A 19,537-nucleotide genomic window follows, 5' to 3' on the forward strand; every position below is an offset into this window, starting at 1 on the left:
GCAGTCAAGTTCAGAAGGAAAAACTGACAGCTGGAGACAAGTGGAAAGGAAAAGTCCAGAGGAGGGAAAGGTGTGTGTGAGGAAGGTTCAGAGGATGGTGAGATTAACATCCCGCCCACCAAGAAGCTGGGTGTATGACCTCCTCTTCTAGGTGTAGAGTCAGTGCGGTGCTGTATGTTAGATGAAGCTGTGGGTGGACTTGACTGAAATCTTTCAGGACCTTTTCGCAAAAGCTAAACCAGAATCCAGGTAAACCAAGTCACGGAAAGTACTCCTGGGGCCGGGGGGCTGGGAACCTTTGCAGCGATTCCTGGTCAAGTCTGGGTTAGGACCCCCAGCACTAGGTAGAACAGAGTGTGGGGGCAAGGGAAGAAGACTGGCAGGATTTGCATGTGGGAAGTGTGTAGAGTATTTGTCCTCAGGTGTGTCAAGGGCCAGGAGGTGGTTTTTTAGGGGGCAAGGCAGGGTCAGAAAGGGTGGACTGGGGAAACCTGGATCCTGAGCAAAACGTTTAGAAGGCTGATGTCTATTTTGCTGAAGAACTTTCTCACATTGAACTGTCAAAAGGATAAGCACAGGCAGAGGAACTAAGTCCTCCACGGCTGTGCCCCTGCAGTCTCTGCGCGGCTCTACTGTTTTCATTTAAACTGAAACTGCTATTGAGCACCCCCACAACTAGCACAGCACAGTGCGGGTGTTACTGCAGCACAGTGCGGGAACAGGGCTTGCTGGAATAAATGCCCTCCTAGCGCAGTTGTTATAAGGATTATTATGTGAGTTAACACGCATAAAGCACGTGGAAAAGTGCCTGGCACATAGTAAGTGCAATTTAGATTATTCATTTTTATTAACTAAGGAGTAGAGTTGGAGCCCAGCACAGCGCCTTCGTGGGCTCACATTGAATGACTGATTAAAATTCCTTTTATAGCCCGGGGCTTTCAGGGAGGTTCGCGAAGGCTCAACAGGAGGGGAAGGGAACCACAATCGCTGAGGGGGGCGACTGGATGTGGCCTTCTCGAGGAGACATTCCTGGCAAAGGGAAAGGCTAAGAAGTAAGACTGGGATGCCGAGGATCGTAGGGAGGCTAGGCCTACAGCAGGAGGCCCGGCTCGAGCCAAATTCCTCGCAGGCCGCGCTAACTGTATTTTGGGCCGCAAAGGGGCGGGCCCAGAACTGCGGCGAACGCTCCCGAACATGGGGAGGGGGCTTGGAGGCGCCGCTGACCATATTGGGGCCTCTGGCTTCCAGAGCCGCTGGGCCCCACCCCCGCCGCTCTCTGGGACTCCCGGGGGGGCACCCGGGCCTGCGGCGGCCTCCCCAGTCCCAGATCGCGGGACCCCGGTGGCCGGCGACCGTGGACCCTCCACTCTCAGCCCAGCGTTCGACCCGACCCGACCCGAGTTGGATCGGAGCCGGGATCCTGCGCACACCACCCGCCACGCCACGCCCCTGCGCTCCCCCGCGGCCGCTAGTGGTGCGCCCGGCCCCGCCCCCTGACGCCTCCCGTCACGTGACGGTGAGTGACACCCCCCCCCCCCCGCGCCGCCCCGCGCCATGGGGGCCTCGGACCCGGAAGTGGCGCCCTGGGCTCGCGGCGGTGCCGCGGGGATGGCTGGAGCGGGAGCGGGAGCGGGAGCTCGCGGCGGCGCGGCGGCGGGGGTCGAGGCCCGGGCTCGCGATCCGCCGCCCGCGCACCGCGCGCACCCGCGCCACCCTCGGCCTGCGGCGCAGCCCTCGGCCCGCAGGATGGATGGCGCGTCCGGAGGCCTGGGATCCGGGGACAACGCCCCGACCACCGAGGCGCTTTTTGTGGCGCTGGGCGCGGGCGTGACGGCACTCAGTCACCCGCTGCTCTATGTGAAGCTGCTCATCCAGGTGGGGGACCCTGGGCGCCGTGGGGAGGTGGGGGGCCATTGAAGGTGACAGGCTGGGATCCGGAGGAGGATAGTGGCGGGGGAGTCGATGGGGGCTGAAATGGGGAGCGGAGAGGGGGCTGGAGGACGAAGGGGTGAGAGCGACAGATTTGGGAAAGGAGGGAAGAAGCAAGGGATTTGGGCGTGCAGAGGGTGACGAGTTTGGACCTTCAGGAGAGGGGGCGAAAGGTTCAGAGGGACAGATTTGGGACTGGGTGGGAGGAGAGAGAGGTTTGCGGGGTACGGCGGAGAGGGCAGTGGGTTGGGTTTTGAGAAGACGGGTTGGAGGGGTGAAGGAATAGGGGCAATGGACTTGGGATAGAAGGGGCAGCGGATTTGGGGTGAGGGAAGGAGCAACAACTGAGAAGTTTTGGCGAATAGGGTGGGAGGAGGATTGGGGGTGAGGGGAAAGGATTTAGGAGGTGAGGAGTACAGACTTGGGGTAGAGGAGAGCAGGGGAGCATCTCTATCTGAATTTGATAGAGATGGATTTAAAGCGGTTTTGGGGGACAAAGGAGTGGAGGTGAGGGGCAAAAATTTAGGAGGGAATGAAGGGACATCAGATTTGGAGGAGGAGAGGATTGGGGGTATTGGGTTTAATGGCGATGGAATTTGGTGCAAGATGGGGAAGGCAAAGGGGAGAGCTATCATTTGCAGGGTCGGGGGCCCTGGATTTGATGGCGACATCAGATTTGGTGGGAGGAGGGGACGGTGACGTTTGTTGGGGGATGGGAAAAGATAGAGCAATGCATTGGGGAGGGGAGCGGTGGCGATGTGTCTGGAGAGTGGATTGAGGAGAATGTTTTTCGGGGGAAGGGGATGATGAATTTGGAGAAGAAAATGGAAATCACAGTTGGATCAGAAGATGGGAATGGCAGTCCTTATATCTGGGGGGCATGAGTCTGAAGGGATATGGGGCATATTGGAATTGGGCCCAAGAGGCTGTGACAACATAAGGTGTCAAGATAGGTAGAAGCTGGCAGAAGCCGAAACCGAGGTAGGTATGTCTCTCTAATTGAGGTCTATAGGGGCACTTGGCCTATTTGGTGATGACCCTCAATGGATTGCAGATGAAGTGGCCTATTGAGAAAGGGAGAGATTGAGCTGGAATGGGGCTGGTGGTGGAGGCAATGCATTTAGCAGAATTAGGAGGAGGTGACTGAGATAGGCACCCCTTAGATGAGGGTGGTGGGCTGGTTAGGGTCTAGACTGATGTCTTAAGGTGTCGCCTAGAACTTTCCAGTTGAGAAGAGTGGTGGACAGGAGGTAAAAATTGAGACGGAAACCTAACCACAATTTGAGGTTTGAGATTTGAGTGGAAGCAAGTGGGTGTCAGATTTTACTGTCCTTAGAATTGGACTGAGAGATGTGGTGAAACAGTTGGAATGAGAATACCTTGAGAATGGGAGTAATTAAAATCTGGGGTCTGAGGAATGGGGACAACAGATTTTGGAAGTTTTACCAGGAGTATGACAGAACGGAAAGATTGAGGCAGGGAAATCAGGGTGACTGATTAGAATCTAGTTGTGACTGAGATTTGGAAATGGCTGATGGACGAAGGACAAGACCAGTACTGGTGTTTGGTTGTGATTTGGGGGTAAGGACTGCTTCACCACAGGATTAGGATTTTATTTGTAGCAATAAAGAGTGTAGATTTGGGAGAGAAAATGGAGTAAGCTTTGAAACTGGTGGTATCTGAGATGTGAAGGGAGAGATATGTTTTTGGCTGATGGAATGAGTTGGGGCAAGGGCTGGGATTTTAGGGTGACAGATGGTCTGTGGAGTGGAAGATGCTGGTGCATAAGGAATGTGTGGGCTCGATGTGAGGGAAACAGGGAAGTGGCTTCATTGTTTGGACCATGGAGAATTTGATTTGCAGGTTTGAGAAGAAAATTGAATTAAGGGTGGTTTGGAAAGGGGAATTAGGGAATGAGGGAGACTGATAGGTGAGGAGCATGTGAGGGTGGGTGGGTAAGGAAGAGTGAGCTCAGTTGCAATGACAGAGGTGGCTCATCCTATTTGAATCCAGGTGGTGCTGACCATAACAGATTTTAGGGTGAAATTTTAATGGGTATAGCTTAGGAATCAGGTGACATTTTGAAAAAGGCAAACCACAATTTGGGGGAATGCCAGGAGTGAAGTGACAGATTTGGGGATTGTTTAGATAAGTGAATAAGAATGAAGTGTCTCAGAACAGGGCATGTGGAAGTTAGGTTTAGGGAGTCGGAGATTTGAAGATGATGAACTGGGACTGCAAGTATCTGATATAGGGCTACAGATTCGGCTGCAGTTAGGACCGAGTTAATGGATTTGGGTGAGCATAATAAAACTTGAGGGTGAGGTGTGGTAGTGTGCCTTTAGATAACCTGAGTAGACGTTAAGAAAAATAGATTTGGCACATTTTGGAGCCTGGGGGATATGGAGTGGGGGACAGGGAAGAATTCAGGGTGAAATTGGAATCCATGGGACTCCCTTGGAATCCATTGGAGTGCCTAGGCTGGGTGGTACAGCAAATAAGCAGTAGCTCTGACTTAGAGGTGAGGGCCAAAGGGACTACTGCGCATTTAAGAAAACAAAATCCAAATAAAACTCAGAAACTTCAAGCTTTTAACCCAGAGGGAAAAAGTTCTAAAAGGGAAGGGCTAATAGCCTGGGTCAGCCAGCTCATCCCCTTCTTCCTTCAACTCTTCTGAACTGGAATTTTTTTTTTTTTTTTCTTAAAGAAGGTCCCCATCACAGAAGGGGTTTCTTAACTTACAATCAGTAATCTGTCATGTAGCTCAAAATCACATCCACAAGGGAACAGCATGAACTTTCAAAAATACTTGACTAAGGAGAGGAATAAAGAAAATTGAGCTACAAAACACTGGAAGCATACCTGGTCCAGATTATAAAACAAAGTTCCGAACCCTGCTGTTTCAACTGCCTTCCACGTCTGCAGGCCTTGTCCCCTTCCACTCCAAGAGGGGCCTGCTTTGGTGGGCTGAGCCTGCTGGGCCAGCTCTGCGGCCACAGATTGGTGTCCTGGCCTCCTCCCAAGGGCTGTACCTTCTTACCCCCACCTGGGCACTAGTCTCCTAGATACCTTGCCTCCGTGTGACAGCAGAGTCTTCCTCCTCTTTAAGTGGCAGCATAAACGATCTCACCCTTCAGGAGACACCCTACCTTGTCCCATGGGGATGAAGGGCTTGGTCATTTACTGGCCCATGATTTTATTATCGACATCTGTACAGCAAGAATTAGAATAGCCCTACAGAAATGAGGGGAGTTCATTCTGTCACAGGGATATGGCATGACTGAGATTAGGACACAACCGAGGATATGTTTGAGGAGCATCTGGGGTTTGGGTAACAATTTGCCATGCCTGGGAGTGGGAGGGACTGATTTGGGCATTTCTGCAGTAGCTTCGGTAAGAAACTTGAGTTTGGGATAAACTTTGGAATGAGTTACTTAGAGCTGGAACTGTCCGGAGTTTGGACCTGAGATTTGGATGTGATGTGTTTTGGTGTTGCCACATTTGGGATTGAAGTGGGAATGAAGTTTTTAACCTGGAGATGAGAATTAATTGAAATTTATTCTGAGATGAGAGTGGGGTGTGGAGTTAATAAAAAAGGGGAGGAGGGATTTCTGAACTGGGAGTGTCTGGGATTTGAAGGTAGGAATGGTAGGGGATGGGGTGACTTGGATTGTGGTCAGGGCAGTATCTGGGACTAGGCATTCCATTCATTGAGAGAGTACACAATGCTGATGGCTGTAGACACTGATGGAAACTTCTGGGCAAAACGGTAACAGGGATAACATTAGAATTTGTGGGAGAAGAGTCAGAGGCTGAGAAAAGTGGGAAGCAGTGAGACTGAATCTGACCTTCCTTTTGTTCTGGTTAATTCCGAAGGTGGGGCATGAGCCGATGCCCCCCACTATTGGGACCAACGTGCTGGGAAGGAAGGTCCTCTATCTGCCGAGCTTCTTTACCTACGGTGAGTGTGCTTGCCGGGCAGGAAACCTCACAGTGACCGCACTGACGTAACAGGAGCATTAAATGGGTGGCAGGCACGGCTGGCCGTGGGGAACATGACCGTTCAGCATGGCACCCGTCCAGGAGTCAGAGCAGTGTGGAGGGAGGGGATTTGAGAGTGTGGCCAGAGACAGCAGGGTGTCAGGGTAGGAGCAGGTGAACAGTACAGCTTTGGTCCAACTCCACTGTCTATAGCTGCCAGCTGCCTGGCCAGGCAGCAGGAGGGGACAGATGGGTGCCCGAGGGAAGGGCCAGGCCAGGCCAGGACACTGGTCCATGTCCTTGCTTCCCCAGGTGGTGCCTGGAAACAGGCATGGGGGTGAGTTTCCTTTGCCTTCTGAGCACTCCAGCCTGTGACCAGCCTTCCTGCTTTTCCAGCAGGAGGCCTGTCAGGGCCCTGCTGGGTTCCTTCTTGCCTCCGGGTTGTCCTGTGTCCCCTGTGTTTCCCAGGCAGTGGCAGCTACTCGGTCTGTCATCTTCATCAGTGGATACAGAACAGGATATAGTGAAAGAAAGGACGCCGTGTCCGGAGTTGCTGCTTTGGCTTTGGTTTGCCTTGGGCCAGTTGCATGAACTTGCTCGGGCCACTTGATGTTCTGGCTCTGTAGTCCTTGTCTGCAAAGTACAGTCAGCTTCTTCACACCCAAGCCCTGTCTGTAAGTCCCCCTGTTCCAGCAGCTCTGCCTGCCCGGAGTTCTCTCCACCAAGAAGCCTGCCACAGTGGCGCTTTCCTTCGGCCAGCAAAACCCCCCTTCCTGCCTTTGCTGCTCATCCCCTGGCCCCCAGGTGCCCAGTGGCCAAGTCCTTTTCAAACCCACCAACCATTCCCTCTCGCAGCCCCCCCACTCACTGATGATTGAGATGAGGACCGTCTTTAAATACGCCCTTTCTCATGTTCATGCCCACCTCATGCTTCCCCCTCTGCTCTTCTCATCTGTGTGGTCAGTCTAGAATGTTCTCTGAATAACTCGTGGCTTCACCTCTGTGTCACCTTTATTCACTTCACACACTGTAGGCAGAATCAGATGGTCATACTTCTTTTTTAGTTTTACCCCCATGTTGTTATAGAGTCAGGCAGAACATATAGTTTCGTGGGGGAAATGTGTTTGTATTTCTTTTTATTTGAAATGTTTCAATGCAGGGGAGGAGGGAGTCAAAGAATCAGGGAAGTATTTCCATGCTTGTGAGCAAAGCCATTATACAAAGATAACCCTGGATGTGTGGGAAACCAGGTTGGAGGTGTGCCAACCCCCTTCATTGTGGTTCCTGTGTATATGGCTTTGTGTGCCGTGTTAGGAGGACTCGAGGTTGGAACCCAGATTGTTCTGTTCATGTTACACAGCTATTTCCCAAAGGACTCAGAGTAGCGGAGTCTTGACACCATCTTATCACCTCTTGCAAAGATGAGCAGAGTTCAGAGGTACTTCCCCCTCCCCTGTGTATCTAAATGTTGTTTCAGTTCAGATGTCGTAAGCAGGTCCCCACTGGTCGTTTCTGGACCCCAGACCTGCTCTCGAGGGGGACTTGGCCTGACTGGGCCCACAGGCTCCCAGAACTGCCTGGACAGTATCTCTTCCTCCCCATCTCATGGTGGGAAGTGGCACAAGCTGTCATGTCCTTCTTTGTTGTAAAGGAGAGAGCTTCCCTGGACCGTTTTCAGGGGCTGCAGAAAGACTTGCAGCATCTCTCTCTGCTCTCAGCTGTTCATAATCTATCTCTGAAACGGGGGAAAAATAGCAACCTCACTCCCTTTATGTTGGTGGGCAGATCAGGGGTGGGAAGAGGTTAAGTATTTACTCAAGATCACACTCTGAGGCTTTATCCCTTTTGCTGCTGCACCTTCTAGTTGATTAAGAGCTTTCCTCCCCCAAATATATCTTTCCACCTGTTCACCCTTTGGCACAGGGTACCTTGCCATGTTGACCAGTGTCCCCTTTCTTCTCCCTTCTCCTTCTCTCTTTCCAGCCCGTCACCATCTCAGGTAACCACGTACCAGGTGCTCTCAAGGCCCATTGAAAGCCTGTGCTAGCAGCTGTTACTTTGCTGGGGTGGAAGACATGTTGCAGAGGAGGAAAAAGCATATTTGCTTGTTCCTGCCGCTGTGTGGTGCTAGAGAGCTAGAGTCATGGGTCTGAAAGGGGAACACACTGAGAGAAGGTTCCGCCAGCTTCCAGGTATACAGGTTTATGAAGATACATCACCCCTATGAACATAGCTAAAAAGTTGATATTAAATACACAATGAAACATTAAGAATGTATCTTTTTCAAAAATCTAATGAAAAAACACTGACTCACACAGATAGGGTCTACCTTCCCTAACCACTTAAGTTTTTTCTATGAAATAGTTCTTTGGTGTTCACATTTTAGAGCTTGGAGTCAGGCAGGCTTTTATTTTGCTTTGATCAATCAATGCTGACAGGTGCCATGTGGTGTCCTGTGTGTGGGACAGTAACAGGGTGGGGACTGCTCCTGCCGTAGCATGTTCAGGGGACACTCGGGGGTCTTTCTTCTGGAATCCCTTTTCCTTCTTTCCTCCCTTAGGTGCCTACTGGCACTCTATCTTTTTTCTTTTATCTTTTTCCCTGAGAAGAACATTTTTTATGAGCAACAGAATTGGTTTCTGGGTTGTAACAGTGAAGTTGCAGAGTTGAAAAACCATAGCCAAGTTTGCCCAGTAGATTTTTCAAAGCTAAAAAAAAAAAATGTATGTGCTTATTTGTCAAAAACATGCTTTGAAGCTTTTATAAAAAGAATCAGAAGCTAGAAAAGGCATTCCGGGATTGGTGCCTGATTGGCCCTGGACAGATGTTCCCTTCCACAAGTGTAGGAAGCATTTACTTAAGAGACAAGCTGCCTCTGGCTCCGTGCGTGTCTGATCCGGGAGTGGAGCGACTGGGCTGGGCGTGACGCTGCCGCCTCTGCTTCCTTCTAGCCAAGTACATCGTGCAGGTGGACGGGAAGATAGGACTGTTCCGCGGCCTGAGCCCCCGGCTGATGTCCAACGCCCTCTCCACTGTGACCCGGGGCAGCATGAAGAAGGTGAGCTGAGGCGAAGGCGGGGCAGTCGCCACCATCCCCCGAGACCCTCGCTGTCCCCTGGAGGCAGCATGCGTGCCCTGGTCCTGCTGCTCCCCCTGCTGCTCAGACTCCACCCTGCTCTGTAGCCAGGCTCCTCACTGACCCTGGTGGCCAAACCCCGAGTCTCCTTGCCTGGGAGGGCAAGACCCACTGGGGGTTCATCCCACAGCTGCGATACCAGATGGTGGCTTTCTTTTCCCTCTGAGCTCCAGGCCTGGGGCTGCCTGAGGCAGGCCCAGCAAACAGGCCCTGCAGAGAAGCTGTTAGGAACTGCTTCCTCACATCTCCTTCCCCTAAGAGTTATATTCAAGAGGCACAGCCCTACTTGGTTTAGCTCTCCTTTGTTTTTTGTATCTTAGGTTTTCCCTCCCGATGAGATTGAGCAAGTGTCCAACAAAGATGACATGAAGACTTCTCTGAAGAAAGTAGTGAAGGAGGTGGGCAGTGGGGATTGGCAAGGGAGTAGCCCTTTGAGGGGGCAGGTCTAATTACATCCAATTCCCCAGTTATGGGGGGTCATTCAGGAGTAATAAACAGAGCTGGGTCCTTGGGTATAGGTAAGTGGGTGATAAATGGAAAGAACCCTAGCTCGGACCCTGCGGGGAACCCCAGGATGCCTTCTTGGCCACCCTTGGGCCTAGCCCAGGACCTGGCAGCACTCTTTTTTGTTTTATTTTGTTTATTTAATTCAGTTTTATTGAGATATATTCACATACCGTACAACTATCGTGGTGTACAATCAACTGTTCATAGTACGATCATATAGTTGTGCATTCATCACCCCAGTCTATTTTTGAACATTTTCCTTATACCAGAAAGAATAAGAATAAAAACTAAAGGTAAAAAAGAACACCCAAATCACCCCCCCCATCCCACCCTATTTTTTCATTTTGTTTTTGTCCCCATTTTTCTACTCATCCATCCATACATTGGGTGAAGGGCATGTGGTCCACAGGGTTTTCACAATCACACTGTCACCCCTTGTAAGCTACATTGTTATACAATTGTCTTCAAGAGTCAAGGCTACTGGTTGAGGTATTTACTTCTAGCTCTTCCAGTACATTAAAACCTAAAAAGTGTTATCTATATAGTGCATAAGAATGTCCACCAGATTGACCTCAACTCCATCTGGAATCTCTCGGCCACTGAAACTTTATTTTGTTTCATTTCACATCCCCCTTTTGGTCAAGAAGATGTTCTCAATCCCACAATGTCAGGTCCAGATTCATCTTTGGGAGTCATATTCCTGGCAGCACTCTTAAGCAGAGGGTGTGGGGGGTGGGCAACAAGGTGGTGCCATCCTTGGTGGGCAGACCCCACATGGGGGCTGTGGGGTTCTGGTTTTTCCCCCATAAGAGCTTGCAGCATCCCCTAAGTGCTGGTCCTGAGACTGGGTCCACACCCTCTGCTGTCTTCCAGACCTCCTACGAGATGATGATGCAGTGCGTGTCCCGCATGCTGGCCCACCCCCTGCATGGTGAGCTGCCCTGTCAGGGTCCACACTCAGCCCCGAGTCTGATGGGGGTGGGGGGCCACGTGACCCCTGTGGACTGCAGGTGGGCAGTGGTAGAATTACTGGGAAGTGGTAATGGGTGGAGAGGGGGTGGTCTGTTGGAACCCCACCAAGGAGAGACTGGCCAGGACTGCTGTCCACAGGGAGCTGGGACTCCTCCCAGGCAGCAGCAATGGGGCCCTGTGTCCCGGGATGTGACAGGGAGCCCCAGAGGGCCTCTTCCCCTCCCGCCCTCTGACTTGCGCCACCTTGGTTGGTGGCTTCTCTGAGCCAGCACCATGTGGTGGGGGCGTCATGAGCGTTGGCTCACCGTGTCACCTCTGTGTGTTTTCTTTTTCCTCAGTGATCTCAATGCGCTGCATGGTCCAGTTTGTGGGACGGGAGGCCAAGTACAGGTGGGTGATTCCTCTTGGGGCTGCTGGCAGTGGCCCTGTTATGATTACGAGTCTGCCAGGACAGGCTGCACCGGGCTTGGTCACGGCACCTTTTTCTGACCTAGTTCTAATGTGACAGCTCAGCCTGCCTAGCTTCAGAGGGGCGTGATGGCGGGTGCCATCGTCCATGTCCAGGGGCATTTTCTCTTCCCCATCTCTTGTCAGGGCTGCCCTGGATGAGCCCAGACGCCCCATGGAGGGGGTGAGTGGGATTGCAGTCTGCTTGGATTAGGATTCCTGGCACCGGAGCTGATCCCATCACTCAGAGTGGTCCCGAGACTGTACAACCCCCCACATCCTCCCCACCCCAGATCTTCTAGGTTGTGCCCTCATGATTTCTCCAGGCTGTCACAGGACCTGGCCAACACATCTTTATGTCCTCTGCTAAGAGGCTTTCCGCCCCCTGGACTTGGGGCTCACCCTGTCACTTCACTCTTAGTTTCCCAGATCCTCAGATAGTCTCTGCCGTGCCCGGCACTGGGCTGGGTGCTGTGCCCGCGGCAGCCTTTCCCGTGGCAGTTATGCCCTCCCTGCCCCTCTCAGGCTGTGGCCAAGATAGGTGGTGGGCCCTGCAGGCATGCGGCAGGAGGACACGCCTCTGATACCCTCCTTCTCTAAGATTCCCATTTCCAAGCTCACAAGGGAACTTGGCTGCTATGATGCCTCATTTTAGGTTCACCAGTGAGAACTTGGCCCATTCCCCAGGCTGAAATGCAAGGTTGGGAGATGGGACAGGAGGGAGGATCTGGCTGAGAGCCTGTGGGCCAAGCCCCTGTTTGGAGAAGAAGGTCAAAGGGGTCTGGCTGGGCTGGGATGCCCCCAGACCAGTGCTAGCCAGGGCTTTGGCTCCTCTGAGGGTGCCCCCACCCCCTGATTTTGCAGGGCCTCCATTCAGGACAGGCCAGTTGACATTTCTAGCCACAGGTCACAGTTGTTTCTGAGTGTCTCTTGCATTTTACACCAAAGACACCACAGTCTTGCCTCTGATCTCTGGAAAGCTACGGGGGCCAGGGCACTAGTGTCTGAGCTCTCAGCTGGGGAAGGCCTTTTCCCAGCTGCATCTGGGAGGTCTGATTCCAGGGCCTCCTGCTGCAGGGCCCTGTGTTCCTTCTCTTTCCCCTGGGGGGGTGATGCCCTCAACTCATCACATCTTCCTGCTCTCACTCTTGTCAGGCTTCTCTGCTTGGAGGCTGTTCAGCCAGAGAAAAGCTCTAGGCCGGGCGGGACAAGGTCCCACCCCTCCGCAGCGGCCCAGGCTGGGAGGTTCATTCCTAAACTTCAGATCCACAGAAAGTGGCATTGGAGAGCTGCTGGGTCTTCTGCCCTGTGGATTGCTGGCTTTGTCCCAGTCTCACAAATGGTGTAAATTCCCCCTCAGTCTCAAATGAGAGTTCTCTTCTCTTCTCCAGTTGGGTTCCTCCTGGTAAGAGAATCTCCCTCCCCTCCACCATCTGAGCAGGCGTGGTGGGCTCTGTTCCACCCCAGGGGGCCGGCTTCTGGTGTGTGATTGCATGACCCATCCCTGTCTTGCCTTCTTCACAGCGGCGTGCTGAGCTCCATCGGGAAGATTTTCAAAGAGGAGGGGCTGCTGGGATTCTTTGTGTACGTGAGTTTACATGCCCCATAACCGACCACAGGCATGACTACTAACAGGCACATCCTCAACCTCTCAGGCTTCCAGCTGCAGACTAACCACAGGGCGCTGAGGCCTTGCAGCCAGCTCCGGAGCGCACCAGAGCATGTCAGGGCTACAAATCATTCAGACCAGAGCTGCCCATGACCTTTTTCAGGTCAAGGCTCACATAAAAATACTGCTTGTCCAGCACACTGGGCTTGGGACATTGACTGACCAGCTCCCCTCCAGGGCTTGTCCATTGCTCCAGAGCTAAGGGTAGACGAGGGGCTGGACTTTCATGTGCCGGGGTACTGGGTGGTCTTTGGTTTGGAAAGGATGCCACTGCTAAAAGTGACCGTGAGACTGCGGCCTGGAGTGAAGGACGAGGGCTGGCTGTTCACAGGCTCACATCAGCCAATACATTCTGTTTGGCTTTGTAGTGTTTCTGACAAATTAGTTGTTAACATTTACCATTTAGAATATTTCACACAAAAATCCATATTTCTGCCATCTCTTGAAAAAAGTCAGAAAACCTGGCTATGCTGGGCCTGTGTTCTGCAGAGCAGCCTTTGGCTGGTGCCAGGGGCCTGCTCCTCTGCACAGGGCCCCATCGCTCCTGGCACCTCACATTGAGCTGACTTCACATATAAGGAACGCTCACATTCCAGAAACTGTTTAGATGTTGTAAACCACAGACAACCCAGATGCCAGGCTTGATGGGTATGTTTTTATTTGCCTTGTTAAGGTCTAGGTGGTGACATACATAGGATTATGTTCGTTGTATTCTAGACACAGAGCACCATGTTAGCTAATATTTCCAATGTGGTCTTAACAGTTTGCCCAAAGTTTTTTATTTATGATATCTCATCTAACCAAAAAACTGCAATGAAAAATTACTATCTTTTTTTATGTATCTATTGAGTTATTTTACCCATGGTTCTCAGCAGGGGTCAGGGATGGGGGGGCAGTTTTGCTCACATGCACACACACAAATACCTACATATATGAATAAATATTTGCCCACTTTGGTAGGTCACACCTTAAAACACTGCAGGTTCCCACCTCTGGCATTTTTTAGACCATATAGTTCTGTTCTGGTTTGAATAGAAGTCCCATATGGCAGATGCTAACCCATTGGGTTATTTTTTTCCTTCCACATGTTTTTGGAATAGGTGATATTCAGAAAGCACCAAAAGTATGTGTGAAAAGTCAATTTCCTGAGCACAAGTGGAGGCAGTGGGATTGGAAGCATGCATTCACAGAGATTCATTTCACGAATATCCCTCATAACATGTATGCATTGCATATATTCTTTTTTTAATGCAATTTTATTGAGATATGATCACATAACATACAGTCATTCCAAGTGTACAATCAGTTGTTCACCGTATTGTCATATAGTTGTGCATTCATCACCACAATCAATCTTTGAACATTTTCATTACTCCAAAAAATAAAATAAAAATTAAAATAGAAAAGAACATTCAAAACATCCCATTCCCTTCCTCCCCCACTGTACATTTACTTTTTTTTTGAAATAAAAGAAAATATTTTTCATTAATAAATAATTCAAGTGATATAATTTTACCATTACAATCAGTTGCCCCTGGGTACCCTCATACAGCTGTGCATCCATCACCACACTTAATTTCTGTTCAATTTTTAGAAACTTTTCATTACTCCAGACAAGAAATTGCATATATTCTTTTAAATTTTTCAAATATTTTGTAATAAGATTTTTAATAGTTCAAAAATAATTCTTCCCCTCCCAGAAGACAGCCACTGTCTTCTGGAGATCCTCTCGAGGCACTGCATACCTTGACAAGCAAATAAACAAACTTAAAAACGGAAACAGCACAAGTAGCACATGGGACCCTCCCAATCTGCAACTGGTCTTTTGCCCTCAGCGCTGTATCTTGAGGACCTTCCATATCAGCTTACAGGGCTGTTCATTCGAAAGGCCGTCACTTTAAAACTCAGCCCTCCTTGCCAACGACTGCATGGAATATCTTCATTGGAACATTGCAATGGTGAAGAGACCATGCATCGAGCAGAAGTGTTTCATGAGAGGTGGTTAGTTAGAGAGGCCAGGAGAAAAGAGCCACATGTAGGCACTCTTTCAGAATCTGCGTTTGAAAGTCCCAGATTTGGCAACATTCACGTCTTCATGCCTGGCTTCTGTGGCTTGAACACTTCTTGTAAGACCACGAACTAATTGGTGGCGCCAGAAGTGGCAGGTAACACTTCTCCAGGAAAAGGAACACTCGGCAGGCCCACGTGGCCCCTGAAGCCTTCCTTCCCGAGGCCATGCCCTTGGATCTGCTCAGGTTTTGGACTTGGCACACCCCTGCCTGCAGCCTGGGTGTAGAGCCCCCAGGAAGTGCCCCCCCTCCCTTGCCTGCTCATCTTTGCTCACCTTGTTTTTTAGTGGCTTAATCCCTCACCTCCTGGGAGATGTGGTTTTCTTGTGGGGCTGTAACCTGCTGGCCCACTTCATCAATGCCTACCTGGTGGATGACAGCGTGAGTGACACCCCAGGGGGGCTGGGAAACGACCAGAATCCAGGTTCCCAGGTTGGTTGGAACAAGGACTTGTCCATCTTTCCATGTACTCTTGACACCCAGGGTCTGGGGCAGATTCTTGAGGACTCTGGGATCTGAGCACCAGGGCCTGAGGGCTGGCCAGGACCTTTAGGGTGCAGACTGAGAAGAGGCCTTGCAGTCACCCCTCGGGGGAGAGGGTCCACAATTCCAGATTGATAACCAGCCCTGGGAGGAGCTTATAGCATGCCTGTCCTTGAGCAGCTTTAGCAGTAAAACACACCCCAACTTGCACAAGGCTGGTTTGAGGGAACAGGGATGTGGAGATGGATCAGCTAATAATAGTTATCCTTTCTCCTTTGTTTAATGTTTTAATGCTTTTCAAAACCCTGTTGTGGAATGTTTTGACATTTGATCCTCATGGCAGTCTGGTCATGAAGGGAACAAGGGCAGGTGTAATCTCCCCTTTAGACAGCAGCAGAAACTGAGGCTCAGAGCAACTGGATTCTCAGCCACTCTGCTGGGGGTCGGCCAGGCTGATGCCCTGTGCCAGGCTGAGGGCACTTCCCTGCCTGGGAAGAGTGCATCCCAGGCTTACCCCACATTTTCGTTAACGGTGGTCTCTACGGCCCAGTCTACACAGTCCTTTCAGCAAGTGGGGTCAGGCATGGGGAGGCTTGGTTCTTTCAAAAGACAGTTGTTGAGGAAAGGCATCTAGGGACCGAATGGGTTGACAGGCATAACCAAGAGAAAAGTTAGGAGCAGCAATGGGCTGGGAGTTCCTGGTAGCCAGACATTCCAGCAGCAGTGATTGCCAACCCCAGGAGGCTAGGCAGGGGCCTGGGGACCTGTCTGCCAGGATCACTTGTGGGGCGGTGGGGGCGGGCGGTGAGGGGCGTGGGCTCCATATGTGTCTGTGTCTGTGTTCCAAGCATAAAGATTCTGTTTTGAGGTCTGGCTGGGAAGTGTGTCTGGCAAGCCTCTGTGTGGTGAGGAACCCTCCCCTCTACCCCAACACCTACCACCCCCCCCCCCGCCCCCAGCTGAGAGCCTCTGCTCACAGAGAGGCTGTGACTAGCCATTTGGCTTGGGCAGGTGAATCTTCCTGGCCTTCCCTTGTAAGCCAATGGAAGTGGCCCTGTGGAGACCTGCCCCCATCTGTAAACGCACATACCCACACCTCTGCCCTTTCTCCGGGGCCTTGTGGGTGGGTCATGAACAGAGGAAGGCTGGGGCAGTGGTGGTGTCTGGAGGCTCACAGCTAACAGGTTTTCAGTGGTCTAGTGGGGGGTGGGTGTCTGACAAGAGGCTTGTACTTACCTCAGCAGCAACAGCAGTATAGCTTTATTGAGAGCATTTTCAAGTGCTTTGCTGTGTGTGGCGTAAAGCCTAAGGTGGGGCTGCCGGGCCTGCCAGAGCCACTCAGGACTCAGGCAGAGGCTGAGCAAACATCTACCCAAGGCTCCAGGGCCAACCCATTTTGTGGGGTGGCCATTCCGCAGGAGGCTGAGGGACAGGCACTCATCTTTCCTAGTTGGGGGAGTTGCTATCTGAAGAGGGTAAGAACTTGGGGAGGTGGGAGTTAGTAGGAAGCCCTGAGTTTCCCCTCATCTTAACACCACAGGACTGGGATTCTGTCTCTGGGTAGCTGGGGTGCCTGTCTCTCCATTCAGTAAGCATTGAGCTCTGGCCACTGGAGCCCTCGGAGTGCACAGCCCAGTGGGGTTACATGCAAGCCAGCAGTCAGTGACCCCACTAACCTGTTCTCCTTCCCTAATGCTCCTTCACCAGCCCCAGCTGGGTCACACAACTCCTGTTTAGTCCCATTTTCCCACTTCTGCCTCCTGGGTCCTCTCTTGGCTCTGACTACAAGGCCACGGAAGCCCCTGGCAGGCCCTGAAAAGGGGTGCAGTGTGTGCAGGGTGTGTGTGAGGCCAGTCTGGAGGGGCGGGAAAGGTGGCGGCAAGCCACGCAGGACAGGGCTCAGGCCCTGTGTCAGAAGTGTTCTTCCAGAGGTGCCAGTGGCAAACGCCTTCATTTCTGTCTGTCCAGTTCAGCCAGGCCCTGGCCATCCGGAGCTACACCAAGTTTGTGATGGGGGTAAGTTGACCCAACTGCCCTTCCCACTGCCCTGTTGGCCTGCGTGGGGCTTGGGAGGCCAGCTGGGTGGTGGGCGGGGGCCAGCCTCAGCGGGGTGTGGATGTGGGGTGTCCCTCTCCCTGGGCAGGGACTGGGTGCTGGGATTGGTGGCACTCAGTGTCTGCGTTTCAGATTGCAGTGAGCATGCTCACCTACCCCTTTCTGCTGGTTGGTGATCTCATGGCCGTGAACAACTGTGGGTAGGTGTGCACCCCTCCACTTGGCACCCTGCCAAGGCTGCTGGGGCCCCCAGCTGCACTTTTCCGGGGCTTTGTCCCCTCAACCTGGTCTTGGGTGGGCTCTGCCCAGCAGGCATCATGACTTCCTTTGGGATTCACTGAGCCCTTTGGGAATGAATCCTTGGTTTCAGGATGTGGGTGGGTGGCAGCACCAAGCCATTCCTTTTGGGGTCTCCTTTCTTTGTCCTCTGGGTCTGATACATGCTCTCCTTCCCGGGCAGGCTGCAGGCCGGGCTTCCCCCATACTCCCCAGTGTTCAAGTCCTGGATCCACTGTTGGAAGTACCTGAGCGTGCAGGTGAGTGAGCACTGGAGGGAGAGGCTTTTCCCCTTCTTCTGGCTCGTAGATCAGATGAAATGGTTTCATGGGCTCATTGCCATGTGGAAAAATGGGTTGTCCTGCAATTTCTAATTTCATGAGTAACATGGATAAGAGAATAAGAATTCTCATTTCAAGGCAATTTAAGTTTCTAGTTTAACTTCTTTCAGAAAGTATTTGAGGCGGGTTAGGATTTGAGATGGATTTACTTAAAAATTATGCACCAGATGAGGCGTCTTTTCTTCTTAAACACTTTTAGGACAAATATAAGGGGGCTCAGCCCATGTGGTAAGTGATAAAGCCCAAGAACTTCTTATCCCCAAAGTAACCTCAGTTGAAAATGCAAGATTGAAGACTAGTTCTGCGGAATCTCTGGACTCCAAGGGTGGCCGGTGTGTTGGAGGCTGATGCCCCCCACTGCCCTGGAGAGCCTGAGGGGGACTGGTGCACACTGGGCCTGGCAAGGGGGCTGGCCCTGAGGTTCCTGGATTCTGTGTCAAAGCACCCTCCTGCTGGCTGAGCTCTTGAGCTCAGAGGTCAGGTTCCAGGCTCCAGGCCAAAGTCAGATTCTTGCCCTTTCCTGGCCTTGATTTGCCTCAATAAAATGGGTCAGTGGCCTGGGGAGGAGCCAGCAGCACTGACTGGCCTGAAGGAGGAAAGCAAAAGACAGGCGAAGTCCCTCCTGGTGACTCTGACCCGTTCTGCAGTCATCAAGCCCCCCCCCCCCCATGGGGGTTAGAGGCGTCCCAGACCACTTGGGCTCTGAAGCCAGAAGGGCAGCGAGTCTCTTCTTTGGGGGTTTCCTTCTGAGTAGCCCTGTGGCATGAAGTGGGCTGTCCTCTTCTGCTTCAGCACAAAGCAGATTCTGATCTTGCCCTCCAGAACGCAGTCTACACACACTGCCACCCCAACTCCTGTCCTGGGGGCTCTGAAATCCTGGACCCTCCTTTGGCTTACACTGGCTTTCCTCTGGGGAAGCATGGCCTCCTCTTTCACTGACCCTACTGTTCCTTCCATTCCAGGGCCAGCTCTTCCGTGGCTCCAGCCTGCTTTTCCGCCGTGTGTCGTCAGGATCATGCTTTGCCCTTGAGTAACCTGAATCACAAAACACGCTGTCTCAGCCTGGCCACGTGGGTGAGACCTGATCACCTTGGGAGACCTGCAAGACAAGATGACTCTAACCCAGCAACACCTAGACGTGCCCCAGCCCAGCCGGGCTTCAGTTTCCATATTTGCCGTGTGTCCAGATGTGGGGTCGGGTGGGGATGGGGCTGTGCCCAGTGGAGGTGGGATGGGGGGTTGGGCTTGGGGAATTGGAGCAGAATCCCCTTCCCAGATTTGCCGTGCCTGCCTTTTGCAGAGGGCTGGAGAACTGCTTGTGGAGGCCCAGGTTGGATGAGGAAAGGCTGATAGCATGAGATCCCACCCCTCCTCACACCCCCCAAGTCAGCCCCAACTCTCATCTTGCAGCTCAGCTGGGAGCCTCACTCCCACTGTGTAAATAGGGCGTGATCCTCTTTCACGAGGCTACCATCATTTCAAGGCCTGTGCTAGGAGGCTGTTACCAGGTTCTGCCTTCGTTCTCAACACTACTTTTCTGATACGAAGGCAGCATCTTCTTTGGAACGGGAAATCATATAAGTGCTTAGAATGTGTCCCCTTCATCTAATGCCCATCTGTTCAATGATGACCCTACACGTGCGGGACCTGGTTACCTGTGCAGTCGTGAATA

At 52.0% G+C, this 19,537-nt stretch overlaps 1 protein-coding gene across 4 annotated transcripts; it reads left to right on the forward strand.

The window, feature by feature from the left end:
- Positions 1–1,544: 1,544 nt before the first annotated feature.
- MTCH1 (mitochondrial carrier 1) lies at positions 1,545–19,047 on the forward strand. Of its 4 annotated transcripts, none has more exons than XM_037843256.1 (12): positions 1,545–1,875; positions 5,806–5,890; positions 8,862–8,968; positions 9,367–9,444; positions 10,364–10,484; positions 10,864–10,915; positions 12,497–12,556; positions 14,998–15,142; positions 17,162–17,209; positions 17,381–17,448; positions 17,709–17,784; positions 18,828–19,047. In XM_037843256.1, the coding sequence occupies exons 1-12, from the start codon at positions 1,555–1,557 to the stop codon at positions 18,897–18,899; spliced, it is 1,233 nt and encodes a 410-aa protein (XP_037699184.1). In that variant the 5' UTR covers positions 1,545–1,554; the 3' UTR covers positions 18,900–19,047. The 4 variants fall into 4 exon arrangements, with proteins under 4 accessions (XP_037699184.1, XP_037699185.1, XP_037699186.1 ...); XM_037843257.1 differs by having other exon boundaries at positions 14,998–15,091; XM_037843258.1 differs by having other exon boundaries at positions 1,555–1,875; positions 10,427–10,484.
- The last annotated feature ends 490 nt before the right edge of the window (positions 19,048–19,537 follow it).

Source organism: Choloepus didactylus, chromosome 7 (genome assembly GCF_015220235.1).
Source record: "Choloepus didactylus isolate mChoDid1 chromosome 7, mChoDid1.pri, whole genome shotgun sequence".
Taxonomy (NCBI): domain Eukaryota; kingdom Metazoa; phylum Chordata; class Mammalia; order Pilosa; family Megalonychidae; genus Choloepus; species Choloepus didactylus.